The sequence below is a fragment of the Anarrhichthys ocellatus genome, unplaced genomic scaffold (genome assembly GCF_004355925.1).
Source record: "Anarrhichthys ocellatus isolate YVR2014 unplaced genomic scaffold, GSC_Weel_1.0 scaffold7, whole genome shotgun sequence".
NCBI lineage: Eukaryota > Metazoa > Chordata > Actinopteri > Perciformes > Anarhichadidae > Anarrhichthys > Anarrhichthys ocellatus.
Window position 1 is genome coordinate 9,674,519 of NW_022280037.1, and position 14,246 is coordinate 9,688,764.

Genomic DNA, 14,246 nt, shown 5'->3' on the forward strand with positions numbered 1-14,246 from the left:
AGAGAGAGAGAGAGAGAGAGAGAGAGAGAGAGAGAGAGAGAGAGAGATATCCCCCCTGGATGTCTATGATGTTGTGCCAGCTCGGGCAGAGGTGTGTGATGGAGGTGGTGCTGCTGACCATCCTGTCCTGGGTGTCCGTGTGGGCGGAGGAGAAGATCATATTTGACAGACACGCTGTCTACTGGAACAGCTCCAACCCCAAGTGAGTTTTAGTGCACTTAAGTGTGTGTGTGTGTGTGTGTGTGTGTGTATATATATATATATCGCCCTCTCTCAAATAATGATAAACATATCCAGCATGCAGGCTGAGCCTTTTCTCTTTTTTTGACTGTCTGAACACATCACTCGTTTTCCCTCCATTTTATTCTTTCTTCCAGTTTCAGCAGTGTTTTGGCTGACTTTTGCAATATTGATGTCGTTTGCAAATGAGCAAACAAGTCACACACACACACCAACACACAGGCGCAAGTGGAAGTGTGTGTGCGTGCAAGTAGATATTTTGTTCTGTGGCACATGGAGCCCCTTTTGTCTTAGGCAATGAGGGCAGCCTGCCTCCTCTTCTCATCATGTCTAGAGATTTTCCTCTCTCTCTTTCTCTCTTCTCTGTCTCTCTCTCTCTCTCTCTCGCCCAAACACATGCACACAAACACATGCACACAAACACATGCACACAGCCTTTACCTTTCTTTTCCTTTCAATTTCAGCCACTTGAGCCAGTAAACATGAGTGCACATTAATTGCAAGCACTTGCATGTGCAAAAACCACATCCAAACAGAAATAAACACAAAGGAAGATGTAAACACACACATTCACACACGTGCACGAGGCTGCACATGCACATGCATTAACACACACACATGGTTGCCTTTAGCTGGGACTCTCTCATTGACATGGGGCAAAGCACACTGGGTCCGTCTGGCTAATAGTTTGTGACAATCTCTCTCTCTCTCACCCCTTATTCTTCTTCTCTCTCTCCCTTCTTTTTCTTTTACCCTCCCTCTCCCTCCCAGGTAGATAAATAAACAGTGAAAGTGCTCCCTCTCGCTCGCTCACAGCTGAATTAGTCAAAGCTAACGGCCCTGTCTCTCTCTCTGCATCAACCAAACACACACACACACACACACACTGAGCTAACAGGCCTGCCTCTGACTGCATCACTTCCACAGAAGGCTTCTCAAATATTTAACAGGCAAGGGGAAACATTTTCTCTCTTTCTCTCTCTCTCTCTTTTTCCCTTTCTCTCTTTCTTTTCGTCTCTATGTGCTCCTTCTTTCACACCACACACACACACACACACACACACACACACACACACAAAAACACCGACACGTTGCAAACGTCACAGGGTAAATTAAAGCTATATGGAAGCTTGCTGGGGGCGCTGTTATTCGGTCAGGGTCGTACGGAGAAGCTGAAGCAGAAAGGGGGCACATCAAAAATGCATTGCTACTAAAGCAATGAATCTAGGCTCTGGAGCCCTGGCGAGGTTGGGTCTCGCTGTTAGACCCTGGCACTGTCATTGCTCATGCTGCGCCTTTTTCTGCACACACACACACACACACACACACCTCCGTCCCGCTGCACTTGTGAGGACCTTCCAATGACAATATTCATTCCTCAACTTTAATCTAAAGATAATTCTCTCTACAAACTTTGAGTATTACTGCAAGTTTTCTTTTCTTTTTTTTTTTTTTTTTTAAACTAGCCCACTGGCAAAAGCAGATGATAAGGCAGACACATCATCCCAGTTCATGTTAAATGTAGAGGACAAGTCTGGTTTATTAAAACCTGAGTTTTATTTAAAAGGTTTTGAACATAATATATGATTTTATTCGCCCAAGCTTCTTGCTGTGATCTGGGAATACTGCAAAATTGCAAAAAAGAAAGAAAGAAATAGAGCCAGAAATACCACCAGACGATACAAGCAATAAAAAATGACAGTAAGTTATTCCCCAAATTGCATCAGTGGAGGAAGTAACATCCAGTAGGCTTCAAATACACAACATAAAATGTCTGTATTCAAAATATTACCAAAGTAAAAGCACAGAAGTACTTAAAAGTTTCAAAAGTACTGGAGCTGCAGAAACATGGCTTCTGTGACTGATATATTATTATTACGTTGTTAGATTGTAAATACTGATGCATCAATGTTTTACTGTTGTAGCTGGTCGAGGTGGAGCTAGTTTTAACTACTTATATGTATGTATATATATATGTATACTGTAGTTCATTGGCTCCCAAACTAGAGGTCCGAATAGTCACAAAACTAATCTGACTAATCACACGTCCGAAAGAAACTATAGTGTTGTGATGGAAGTGTGGAGGATCAGTAAATGCTGCTGGAAAGATGTGTGTCTCCATCTGTTCTTCAAGGACTAGCACCACTCATCACACTAACGCTGAGAGGTGCCAGACGTCTAGTATTCGGGAGTAGAAAGTTCATACAAAAATATTAAACTCAGTGCACTTTCGTGCGTGCATCCTTCTATGGCACATTTGATGTTAACGAATATATATTACAGATGAAGTGCAAATATTTCTAAAAGCTCTTACTTGTCAACCTATTAATACACTGGATGGCGATTTAGGCACCGGGGACTGATGAGAAGCTCAGAGACTATGCAAGAATAATGAATCGCATCCAGACTGCAGCCATTGTCTGAGGCGGTGAAATGGCACAAACATCTGGGGAAATGAACAGCTGTGTGTCTTAATTGATCACAGAACATCAAGCACACAGCTTGTATTGAGCTATCAGGATGTGTCGTCTCTTCTTGTGTTCATCAAAAGTTTTGCTCCCACCAAAAAACAGCTTGAGAAAGGACGTTCGCTGCAAGGTCACACAAGTACCGACTTGATTTGTAGAATTGATAAGCGCTGGCTGTTTTGTACTCCCGGTGAAAAACGTTCTGTGTTTTTTTTGAGGAAGGTAGAGAGGAAAGCTGTTTGAAGTGACAAGTCACAACACAGTGGAGGGATATGCAACTTTCCAGAGATAGTTCCAGAAATAAGGCTGGCGACGTCAGATTTACTGCAGTCATTCTCTTAATCCAACTCTATAAGCAGCCATAATCAATATTTTAGTATTTACAATACATCATATCACTGCATGTGATGTGAAAGGGGTCTCTTGTAGTGATGAACCCACAGAGAATTGTAATCTGACTCTGCAGTTCCTCTCAGCTTCACAGAGTGCTTAGCATCTTTCGGCTCAGTCTTTAAGCAGCTAAAGAGCCAGATATGAGTGGTGAAGACCAAAACACAGGAGTGTGAATATTGCATTTAGATTGGCCAGGTGGCCAGAGACACGACTGGAACCGAGCGCTAATGTTTTATTTAATTGTTATTTTAATGTACAGTTAATATTCTCCTAAAAACACCAGTCCAAAACCGCAAAACCACGCAGAAATTTCTAGTAAATATGCAAAAACATTACCTATAAGAAAGTACAGAAGAAGGTTTTGTTGGTTAGTTCATTAAAAATAGAGGTTTACTCTTGTGTTTCTATTTTTCTATTTTTTGTTGCTTTTTGTTGTATTATAAAAAGCAAGATGCGGTCTTGTATTTGTCTTTCTCTCGGTGAATTTAATTTTGTCTGTGGTGCTCAGAGCATTGAAGAAAATTTCATTCAGACATTTTCATCAGCAACATTTTTTTTCCAAATTATTCTTTTTCAATGTTTCGAGCACCACAAATTAAATTATAATCATCCCGATCGTTTGGGAATGACAGAAAGAATTTCAGGAAGGGATATCTTAAAATCTCAGCCTAAGAAAAACGGGAAAATGTCGTTTGAGTGAACTGACCCATCAAGGACTGACACTTCCCAGTGGCCATAGCAGACACTGGTGCTACATATTTCACCAATATTGCTAATATTTTAAAGTTACTTCCATTAATATTTGTCTACTTCCTCTCTGACAACCTCGGTCTTCCTTGCTCTACTTTTCTCTCGCGTGCTTTTCTGACACTACTCACCATCCACATGACGTGTTTTAATTGTTTTTTGACTTGCCAATTAATTGTGCTGCCAGGTCTGTCTGAGTACCTTGATCTCCACGAGACTAACCTGGATAAGTCCAGATAAATAAAATGAGTGAAACATATGTTCCTTCTTGAGAGAGGAGGCATACTACAAATTGGCCAAACCCTTTATATCAAGGGCTCTGGCTCTCAGCAGGCCTATCTCTTTCAAGGCCTTGCTGGATAATAGAAAATGTATGAGATAATCCAATTCAAACAGCTCCGGCCACTTTTGGTCACGGCGGGGAGGAGCACTCACACACACACACACACACACACACACACACACTAACACACTCAAGCCGTTTTCTCATTCATCATTTCTCAGAGTGTTGTCCGTCCCCGCGTTGTGATGAGATACGTGGTGCCGCACGGTAACAAAGTACCACAACGCACATCATCACGACAATAGTGCAACACTGGAACAGCATCTGGAAATCTCCCAGACCCAAATACAGGGATCTAAGTCACACGCAGGAATTGAGTACAGTAGTTACACACACGTGTGTGTGCACAAACACGAGAGGCGGCTCTCGATGTAGGTCACAAACTCACACACACACAGTCACACAACCGGAATGGCTGTCCAGGCTTCAATTTTTCTATTTACTGTCATGTACACACACACACACACACACACACACACACACACACACACACACACAAGGGAAGCTAGATATGGGACAAATGCACATCCACCCAGACTGGCTCTCTATTGAGTAAAAGCCCATCCTTTTTCCTCTTGTTGGCGGGTACACAAGCGTGCACGCACTGAGCCCCCCCCCCCCCCCCCTGGCTCCCAGGCCCGTATTATAAAGCTCACAGGTGAGGGGCTTTGTTCACCCCGAGCAGCTAATGTGCTCAGAGCAATGGGCTCTCCTCCTCCACACACACTCACACACACATATACTGGCTCAATAGTCCAGAAGGAGCACCTTATCTAATCCCATGGTTTATCCTTCAAAAGACTTTCTTTTCCTTTTCTTCTTTGTTCCTCCCCTCTCTTCATCTCTGCGTCTTTGAGGAACTCCGTGTCAGGGAGAAGCGCTGATGGTTGACGACACTTTCATTCTATGGGACAGAATCTATCTCCTTGGAGACACGCACACACACACACGCACACACACACATCCTTTGAGGAAGTCTCATGCACGGATCACCCACACACTCAAACTCATATACTGTCACACAGAAAGTTTCATATGCCCGGACACGTACACGCCGTCCATCCATACACACACACAGTCGGCGCTGCACACGTCCTTGCACATAAACCCCCACACACACGCTGTCTTTCTGTCGCGTCCCCCGCGGCGCCCAGCGATACGAGTCGTCACTAGCACTTCCTCAGCCCTACCACACACATACAGACACGCACAGATTTGCATCCAATTTACATGGAGACTTGTAGTCACCCCCGCTCAGTTACTGACAGTTTGTCAGACTCAAACCTGCCCCTGGGTTAAATCCATCTTCCACTGCTGCCGCCAGCACCACCATCACCACCACCTCCTCTTTTTCACTCCATCCCTTCTTCCTCTCTGTCTTTGTGTCTCCCTATCAAGCTCTCATCTTCCACTCTCTCTTATCTCTTGTATCGCGGCTTCTCTCCCTCCCTCCCTTCCTCCCCCCCTCGCCCCGTCGGGATGGGGTTAGCATGTTTTTCTCCTGCAGGACCCTGAACTGTACACACTGCCTCAGGCAACCTCTTTCTATACCTACACACTTAAAGCTGCAGGTCACATGTTCTCGCTGCGACCTACATGATTGGACAGTGTGTGTGTGTTTGTTCAAAATGTCAGCACTGCTATGGTTCATGTTGAGAGAAGCCAGTCCCGAGAGTCGTCTGTGTGGTCCAGAGTGACTCACGTCGAGCTAAAAATGATACTTTGAGTAATTAAAGTCAGGGCAAGTGATTTCTCCCAGCTCAGCAGGAGAGGCCGTTACATAACGGGATCTAGTGTTGCTGATCTTAGTCATCAGCAGATTCAATGCAATGATTGACAGGTGGAGGTCATCTAGATATGCAGGGGCATCAGAGCGGAACAGTTATCCTGCTGATGTTAAATGCACTGCCAATTCCTTCAGTAAAGGCATGAAAGTAAAAAAAATAAAAATAGGTTGTTTGACAAAATGCCTCTGTGATTCTTGACCACAGAGGTGTTATTTTGTTTCTGTTGAATAAAGACAACTCTGAATTCTGTATTTAAATCAAGAGAGAGGAAACACATGGACCTTCTGAAGAAGACGCACATTTATTAGTATAATGTAGGATTAAAGAAGTGATATAAACATGACAGAATGGAACAAAATATCAAATATTTTTTGATAGTAGCACATTCTGTCAAGTCTGCAAATCCAACAATTTTGACATAAACATATTTGTCATGTTGCAGAACAGATTTATCAGAGTCCCACCACATGAGAGCAAGCTTTTCTCAAGACAGGGTCGTCCATTTGTTCCCAAGGTCCGATGTCCTCAGGGTCCTCATTGTAAGACATTAGTAAGGGCTAATTGCAAAATAATGAAGGGAGATGGATTTTTCAAGTGCAGTTTTAATGGTAAAAATCCATTGAGCCCTTGTGGAGATATTAATGTCTAAATTCGAGAAAACTGTCCTTAATGTGTCGCATTAAGGCGGTTTTGAGCTGGGGAACGCTGGACAATGAGAACAGGTCTAAGCTAATTTCCACCACATTTTCACATTATAGGGTGCTGTGTTTATAGTATTAAAAGCTACAATGGAAATAAGTCTAAGTTGTAAAAATTACTTAGTCAATAAGCAAACATTTAAAATAATGGTTCTGGGTTCTCAAATGTGAGAATTTGCTGCTTTTCACTGTTTTATACATCGTTATAAAATGAATGTCTTGATGTTTGGACTTAAACAAAGCAAGTGATTTTCACAGCAAACATTATGGGCTTTTCAAACTGTCAGGTGCAGCTGATTACATCAATGATATGCAGCGTTTCCACACAGGTGTTCCAGGTTCACTGTGCATGCCGGCTCCACCAGCACAGCATCGTTAATGCGATTAATTACACCTGCTATGACAAATCTGCTGTGAAAAAATACCTGTTTGAAGATGTCAACTTGAGTTCTACGTTAGAGTGATTTAGTACTATATTTTATGTCATATTTTCCTTTTACAGACCTAATGATTAAGAAGAATCTAATTAACAGGTTATTTTGATTAGTTGTATTCCTTAGTTGCAGTTGTAGATGTTGTGTTAACCTTGACAAACTGACTGAGAATGAAATCTTGCCTTTTACTGTCAACCCCCCTAAAATAAACCAAGTGGTAGTTTGCTAATGAAATCAAAGTAAACAAGTCTCCGTGAGTTTCACTTTTATCTCTTTTTCCGTTGTCACGGAGTTGAACATTTTCTCATCACTGCTGCATTAGTTGTTCTACTGTCAGTCAGCTGATGCCCTCGGGAAGGTAGGAAGCCTCTGCAAGGAAATGTCATAAACAATCTCATCCATGTTTCCTGTTAAGGGTCTTTGTCATTCTGTTTTAAAAATGAAATTTATATATATTTCTTTAAGTACATCAATTCCAACTAACTCTTGTCTAATGCACACACAGTAAACACGTAGTTGGGGAGATTAAATCGTGCACATTTGAATGTTGGATTCCTGCACACTGTCAGCACTAAAATGAACAGATATAAGATGCTGTGTTTCATGGCTTAAATATTGTATTCCTAATGAGCAGAGTTCTAACAAAGTGCGATAAAATGCACATAGATTAAAAATACATCGTATTGCAAAATGATTGAAGAAAACTTTGGCTTATCAACTGCTTTTATATTCTGTAACTTTTTGGTGACAACGCCTTGTTTTCTTCTATTTCTGCCATGTATGACACTTGATCTTCACCTCTTCGTGATAAGCCGACGGCAACCCGTGCCCCTGTGCTAATTTGCACTGCCAATCATGTGTCATGCAGTCTGTCAGTGAATGTAACAATTAGCAGTGAAAGTCAACGTCAGATATGAGAAATATCTCCAGTCCTGCGATTCTATTTCTCAGTGGCAGCGATATCTTCCCTTCCCGTCAGGATTAAGGATTTTATTCTTTCTCTTATTAAGGTAGTGGCTTAGAATCATAATCCTTGTCTTAGAAATGATTTATTTTTCAAAGCAAAAAATTGTCTTCCCCCCATAGCGATTGAAAGCAGCCCTCTGCCATGCATTTCCTCACAGAAAGGTGGCCTTTTTCAGATTTCAATCCTGCCCCGAGTGTCTGTGCACGCTGCAAAAAACATCATCATCATTTGATCTGCCCATAGGAGTGAAATTCTGTGTTCGGTACGTCGGCAGCGTGGCACTGAATCTGTAATGCGATGTGCAATGAGTGTACTTAACATCCCCCAATGTTTGGCTGTTCCTGCATGGGAGCAGGTTTGAAGAACCAAGGAAGATGTTGCAGCGCTGCTGCTTCTGTTGCTACCTTCCACTAATGAGGTTTGTTGATGGTAATGACTATGGCTGTGGTGGCGATGATGATGTAAGCGCTCCGAAACAACCTGGGGAGATCCCAGGAGTTGTTGTTTTAATGAAGAGAGCGAGAGAGAGAGAGAGAGAGAGAGAGAAGCTGTTCGAGATAGAGACAGTCAGTGATCTGGGGGTTTCAAGAAGAGAGGCCAACAGACATGGATGAAAGAATGAAGGGATGAATAACAGAGGACAAAATGGGGAGATACTAGCCCAGAATATGAAAGGTGCCAGACTGTGCTCAATACACAGCGAACAATGGGCATTGTCATTCCTGCTCCATCCTTGTTTCTGCTCCCCTCTAATACTTTTTCTCAGGTCCCGGCTGGTCGTGCTGATTGTGTTAGCCGAGCGAAAGAATAGGTCTCTTTCAGTTCTGTCTGCCTGATGCTCAGATGGGACCGCCGGCCGCTCAGTCCTCATATAGACCAGCTGGAGACTGATAATAGCACAGACACCACTGTCGGGCTACGCCTCGGACTGGCCCTGAGAGACAAAAAAACGACAAAAAAAAAAGTGAGAAATAGAGAGATCTACTTGAAAGATTAGGGACAGCATGAATTACCATGAATATGAAGGACAAAAAGTAGAGTGTATAAGAGAGATAAGGCCACTTGATATCGTTTTTTTTACAAGGACGAAGAAAGAGGAGAGTTTGCATTGGAGGAAAGAGAACCAAAGCAAAGGAGCGGAGATGCAGAGGGAAGAGAAATTAGGTGGGAAAAGAGAGGGTGAGGAAGTGGTGAGGAAGACGGAGGCAGAGGAAGATTACTTCTGTAAGCATGAAGGCAGACTTACAGCAGCGTGGTTGGAGAGGAAGCAACTTCAAGCGCATGGTTGGATGGTCCCAGCAGGTGGATGTCGAGGGGCTGGTATTACAAGAGAAACACTGGCCTTTAGCATGGAGCCTCGCCCAATGTTAAATATGCCCTCTGGCGCACGCAGCTTTTAGAATGAGAAAGTTGGCATTTAAAATAGAGGCAGAGAAGATGGAGGGGTGAGGTGAAGCATGCTTTCCCCTCCCTGTTTTCCACTTGGCATCATTGCAGGTGAGACTAAACTCCATGAAGAGCTGACCCCGGTAACTTTCACGCTGACAATCGCCAGGATGTTGTTGTTTGTTACAAAGCGATTTTGGAATTCGCCCTAAATATATTTGGACCGCGTATTTTATGAACAACGCGGTTATTTTCTCCTTGTCAGACTACACAACAGCATCAAGAGAATCTTGGCTTGGGTTTGAGTGTGTGTGTGTGTGTGTGTGTGTGTGTGTGTGTGTTTGTGTGCACATACTACAATGCATGTGTTGGAGCAATAATGAAAACCAGTTTTTCATCTTCGTCCAAAATAAAAAAAATCCCCAGCAGATTTTCAAACAGTAGGAGTGGAAAGTCAAACAAAAGAAGGAGTGAGTGAATCATCTGCATTGTAATCCATCAGACAAGGCAGAGAGAAATTGACTAATTCCCAGCCAGCTACGGACGCCTCGCTGCCATGGTTTCATCCAGAATGGGGGCCACCATCAACAAACCTCTCATTTTAAACTATGCTAATGGGACATAATAAGGCAGAACCAACAGATGTTGCAGCACTCTCACAATTTTGTCGCCACTTAATTCTGCTTGGTCCTGAAGCTGCTGACTGACTCAGCCCTCCTGATTCCTGTAAGGCTCCCCGAGGTTTCCGTGTGTATGCCACCTTCTGGTTCAGTGTGTGTGTGTGTTGTGTCTTCTCAACAGCAATATTCCCTCTGACCTGCAGAATAATCCTCACCTCAGGCCTAACCCAGGGCTAATTCTAAACAAGACTCTGAGGCCTTGATGTTAGAAAACTGGCCTCTAATCTGATGGGAGAGATTGAGAGGAAGCGATGATGACGGTGGTAGTGATTTCGATCACTCTGATAGGATGAAGCCGATGGCACTTGTGGTGATGAACATGTGGATGACGGCAGAGGTGTTAATGACGGCGAAGATGATGGAATCTGTCGTCCTTAAGGCTTGTTTTGTCTTCAATCTCAGCTCAGACACGTAAATTAAAACTCGACACCTTCTACATTTCAGATTCAGGACAGGTAGAGATTCAATACAATGCAGTTGTAATAGTTCATCTGGTGTTGTCGTGGATGCCGACAGCCTCGGGGACAAAAAGGTTGTTTCTTAGCCATCTGCATTTTGAAAGCACGATCTCTAACTCATGTTGGGGTAACTATTTTCAGAGCTTTTCTACACCTGGATTGTTATTTTAGCTCCATGTTTATTCTCCGCTGCGGATTTATTGACAATGCTTTTTGATTTAATTCTGCCTTAAGAATTGAAGCTTCCAAACCAGCTAGTGTTCTCTCTCTCTTGAACATGGTGGTGTAGTTCGAAACCCAGCTAAGAAATATGCATTTGGCATTTATTTGCTTATATATAATCAGTGTTGATCATGTTGCTAATGAATACTAAGATGATGATGATGATGATAAGTATTATGAAAACAGCGGGGAACATAACTATAGTAAATGAGGAAAATGAGGCTGGTGACAGTAATGGTGATGGGAATTATGGCGGCCATGGTTAATGTCTTCATTGGATGTTGATTGTATTAATGACGATGATGACGTAATGATGATGGTGGTGATCAGGAGGATTAGAATAGATGCGTATTGTCCAACTAGGGCAGGAAATGTGTTTGTCTCACCAACAAAGACCATAAATAAAGTCACATGTATGTATGTTACTTAAGAAATATTTCTAAATTTATATTTTATTTTATATTCAAACATTTTAAATCAGAAATACAGTAATATATTTGCAAAAGTGGATACAACTGGGTGCTTAGTGGTGTTTGTTTGCATAATAATTGCACACATTATCGTGTCATCTAGACACTATATGTGGTTATAGGGGTTATCATGCCGCATGATGATAGGGATGAAATTATTGCATTGGTATGATAAAGATACTGAAGATGATGGCGATGGTGATGGCAATGACGAGGATAGAGAGGGAAAGATTAAAATATTGATATTGACCTCATGATATATGATGATGATGGTGTGTGTTAACCTCATTTGGAGGGGATGGTACCTGGGTCCTGAGAGGATTACCAAACAGGTATGTTCTCATTCAAATGATCAACTGTGTTAAACTGTGTGGATATGATTTGACTGCGTGAGTGATTATTCTGCTATGATGATGATGAGGAGGAGGAGGATTAAAAAGGATGATGATCTTGATGCTCTAAGAGATATGTTTTCACCACATACAAAACAGTTGTATGAGGATAAGTGAAAGTGATTATCATGGCATTATGATGAGAAGGTTTAACGTTGAAGATGTTGATCATGATGGTGGCTATGTTGTTGATAGTATAACCCTAATGATAAGACTGATGTGATGAAGACAATGTGCATAAGATGAGGATGAGAAGGATGTAGACGATGATAGTGTGAATGACAACTGTGATGATGTTGATGATGAGAAGGAGAAAAGGACATAAAATCCTGAAAGGGACCGTCAAGAGATGATATTGATGCTTGTTAACAGTGAGCACAATGACACTGATGCTAATAGCGATGATATTGTTGATAACAGTGATTGTATTGGTGATGAATATGATGATGATGATTATTATGATGATGTCAAAGAGTGTGAATAGTAATGGAAGATACTCACAGTGATGAAAGGACCATGATGAGTCACCTACTCTGTGCTGTTCTCTCAATTCTAAGAACCCCTCATACTCCTCCATAACTCTCTCTCTGTGTCTCTCTCTCTCTCTCTCTCTCTCTCTCTCTGTCTCTCTCTGTCTCTTGAGGAGGTTTGTGAGCACTCCATCAAGAGTCTCCTTCTCGCCCGTCTGTTGCCTCTATGGAAAATGAAGCAGATGAGACGTTATTAGTTGTATTTTTTTGGCAGTTCTGTCTTTTCTTTGAATGGAAATAGAAAATGAGGAGATTCTCCGCTGATGAGAGTGCTCCATTCTCTGAGGCGTCACCTCTAACTCTCTCACACAGCTGCAGAGAGGTGTTATGTCACAAATGAGGGGAATATTGTTCATTCCTTCGTTTTGCGGTCCACTCTTCTTTTTTTTTTTTGGTGTGTGTGTGGGAACCTACCTGCCAAACTGTGTGTATACATGTGTATTCCTTTGCCCTTTTTATGTGGGTGTTTAGGTGTTGCTCAGAAGTGTGTAAAGTGTGTTTGCTTCAGAAAAAAAAAGAAAAAAGATCCTTACACCGGTTTGAAGAGCTTAATCAAAGGCTGGCAAATATTCCTCGCCTCTTGTGTAGTTCTGAAGCAACTGCTGGGCTCCTTCTCTCGGCATCCCCCTTTTTCCTCCCTCCTCTCGTCCCTGATTACTGAAGGGGCTGCAGGAGGGCTCTGTTCTCCACCGGGCTTTGTGTTGATGTCCCTCATCTGTTGCACAGTGGGAAAAAACATGCTTCTTTATAGGTGATATCAGCCTCTGAACAAGCAGGGTTTCTGCAGAGGCTGCGGCTGTCTGCATTTTTTTTTTCCTACACCGTGGAAGCGTGGACACAAGCGGGAGACACGAAGCTTGCTGTGGCACCAATCACCCAAAGCCTGAGGTGAAGCCAGAGATGAGAGGAAAGGAAGGGAGCGATAGTAACGGATATATTTGTAGTTTATACACAGTGGTGAATTATATTCGTCTAACAAGAGACATGGCTGTGAGGAGCTTCCTCATTTTTTGGAGGTTTTTTTTGTGATAAGGATGTGTTATGAAATAGGAGGAGAAAAGAAAGGGCCCAAATTAAATAAAGTTTAAAAAAAAGAAGTTGTCAGCCATATATTTTAATGAGATTAGTGTCTGAAGCAATTACTATGTGATGTGTTAAGGCAATGAGCACAAAAAGTGTTTTAACCAAGCCAAAAATTAAAACAGGGGAAACGAGGGATGGGATGGACACAGACGAGCAGGAAGAGATGGAGGGAAACGGGGGAGGATAAAAGATTGCGATGAGGACTGGAGCGTGAGAGATGGAGAGAAAGAGGGAAAATTGACAGGAGGCGGGCATTGCTGTCTGTGGGTGCAGTGAGGAGTATAGGCTGTGGCATCCGCTATTGGTGCTGCATACTCTCTGTTTGATCAAACGCACTTCAAACACCCTCGCTGACTTCCTCTCGCAGGGAAGTCGGGAGACGGGCGGCTGCGTTTTTCGCCCGCGCGCTTGTGTCCGTGCGTTACACGCCTTGGTGTTTGCTGAGGAAAGCGTTATTGATGTTTTTGTTTATCTGAAATGGGTCAACCCTAAACAGAAGAAGCACAATATCTACAGTAGCTGCGATGTTCACTGCTCTAAACTGGAGCTTCCTCGCGGCGCCCAAATGGGTGAATAATGCTGATGAATGACTATTGCGCGTGTGTGTGCGCGCGCGCGTGTGTGTGTGAGAGAGAGAGAGAGAGAGAGAGAGAGAGAGAGAGAGAGAGAGTGTGTGTGAGCTTATGCACTACTGTACTTTCTCTATTATCCCCCCCCCTCGTTTCACCTCTATTAAGTTATTCGCCATTAATCGCTCTCTACATCGTCTTCACTTCATATCTTCATTCTCTCCGTTTGCCTCCGTTGTGGATCTCCGCCGCATTTCTGCGTCTTAAAGAGCCACGACTCCAGAGAGCTCATTAAAGCCATTAGCAGAGGAGAGGAGTCAGAATAGTTAGCGCTCTCTCTCTCTCTCTCTCTCTCTCTCTCTCTCTCTCTCTCTCTCTC

The 14,246-nt window shown here is 42.8% G+C and overlaps 1 protein-coding gene across 2 annotated transcripts in view; it reads left to right on the forward strand.

Moving 5' to 3' along the window:
- The first annotated feature begins 6 nt into the window (after nt 1-6).
- The window catches only part of efna2a (ephrin-A2a), a 71,332-nt gene continuing 57,092 nt past the window's right edge, over nt 7-14,246 (forward strand). For both annotated transcript variants that reach the window (XM_031847055.1, XM_031847057.1), the window contains exon 1: nt 7-202. In XM_031847055.1, the coding sequence (XP_031702915.1) occupies nt 60-202 (143 nt within the window). In that variant the 5' untranslated portion in view covers nt 7-59. The remainder of the gene's footprint in view (nt 203-14,246) is intronic.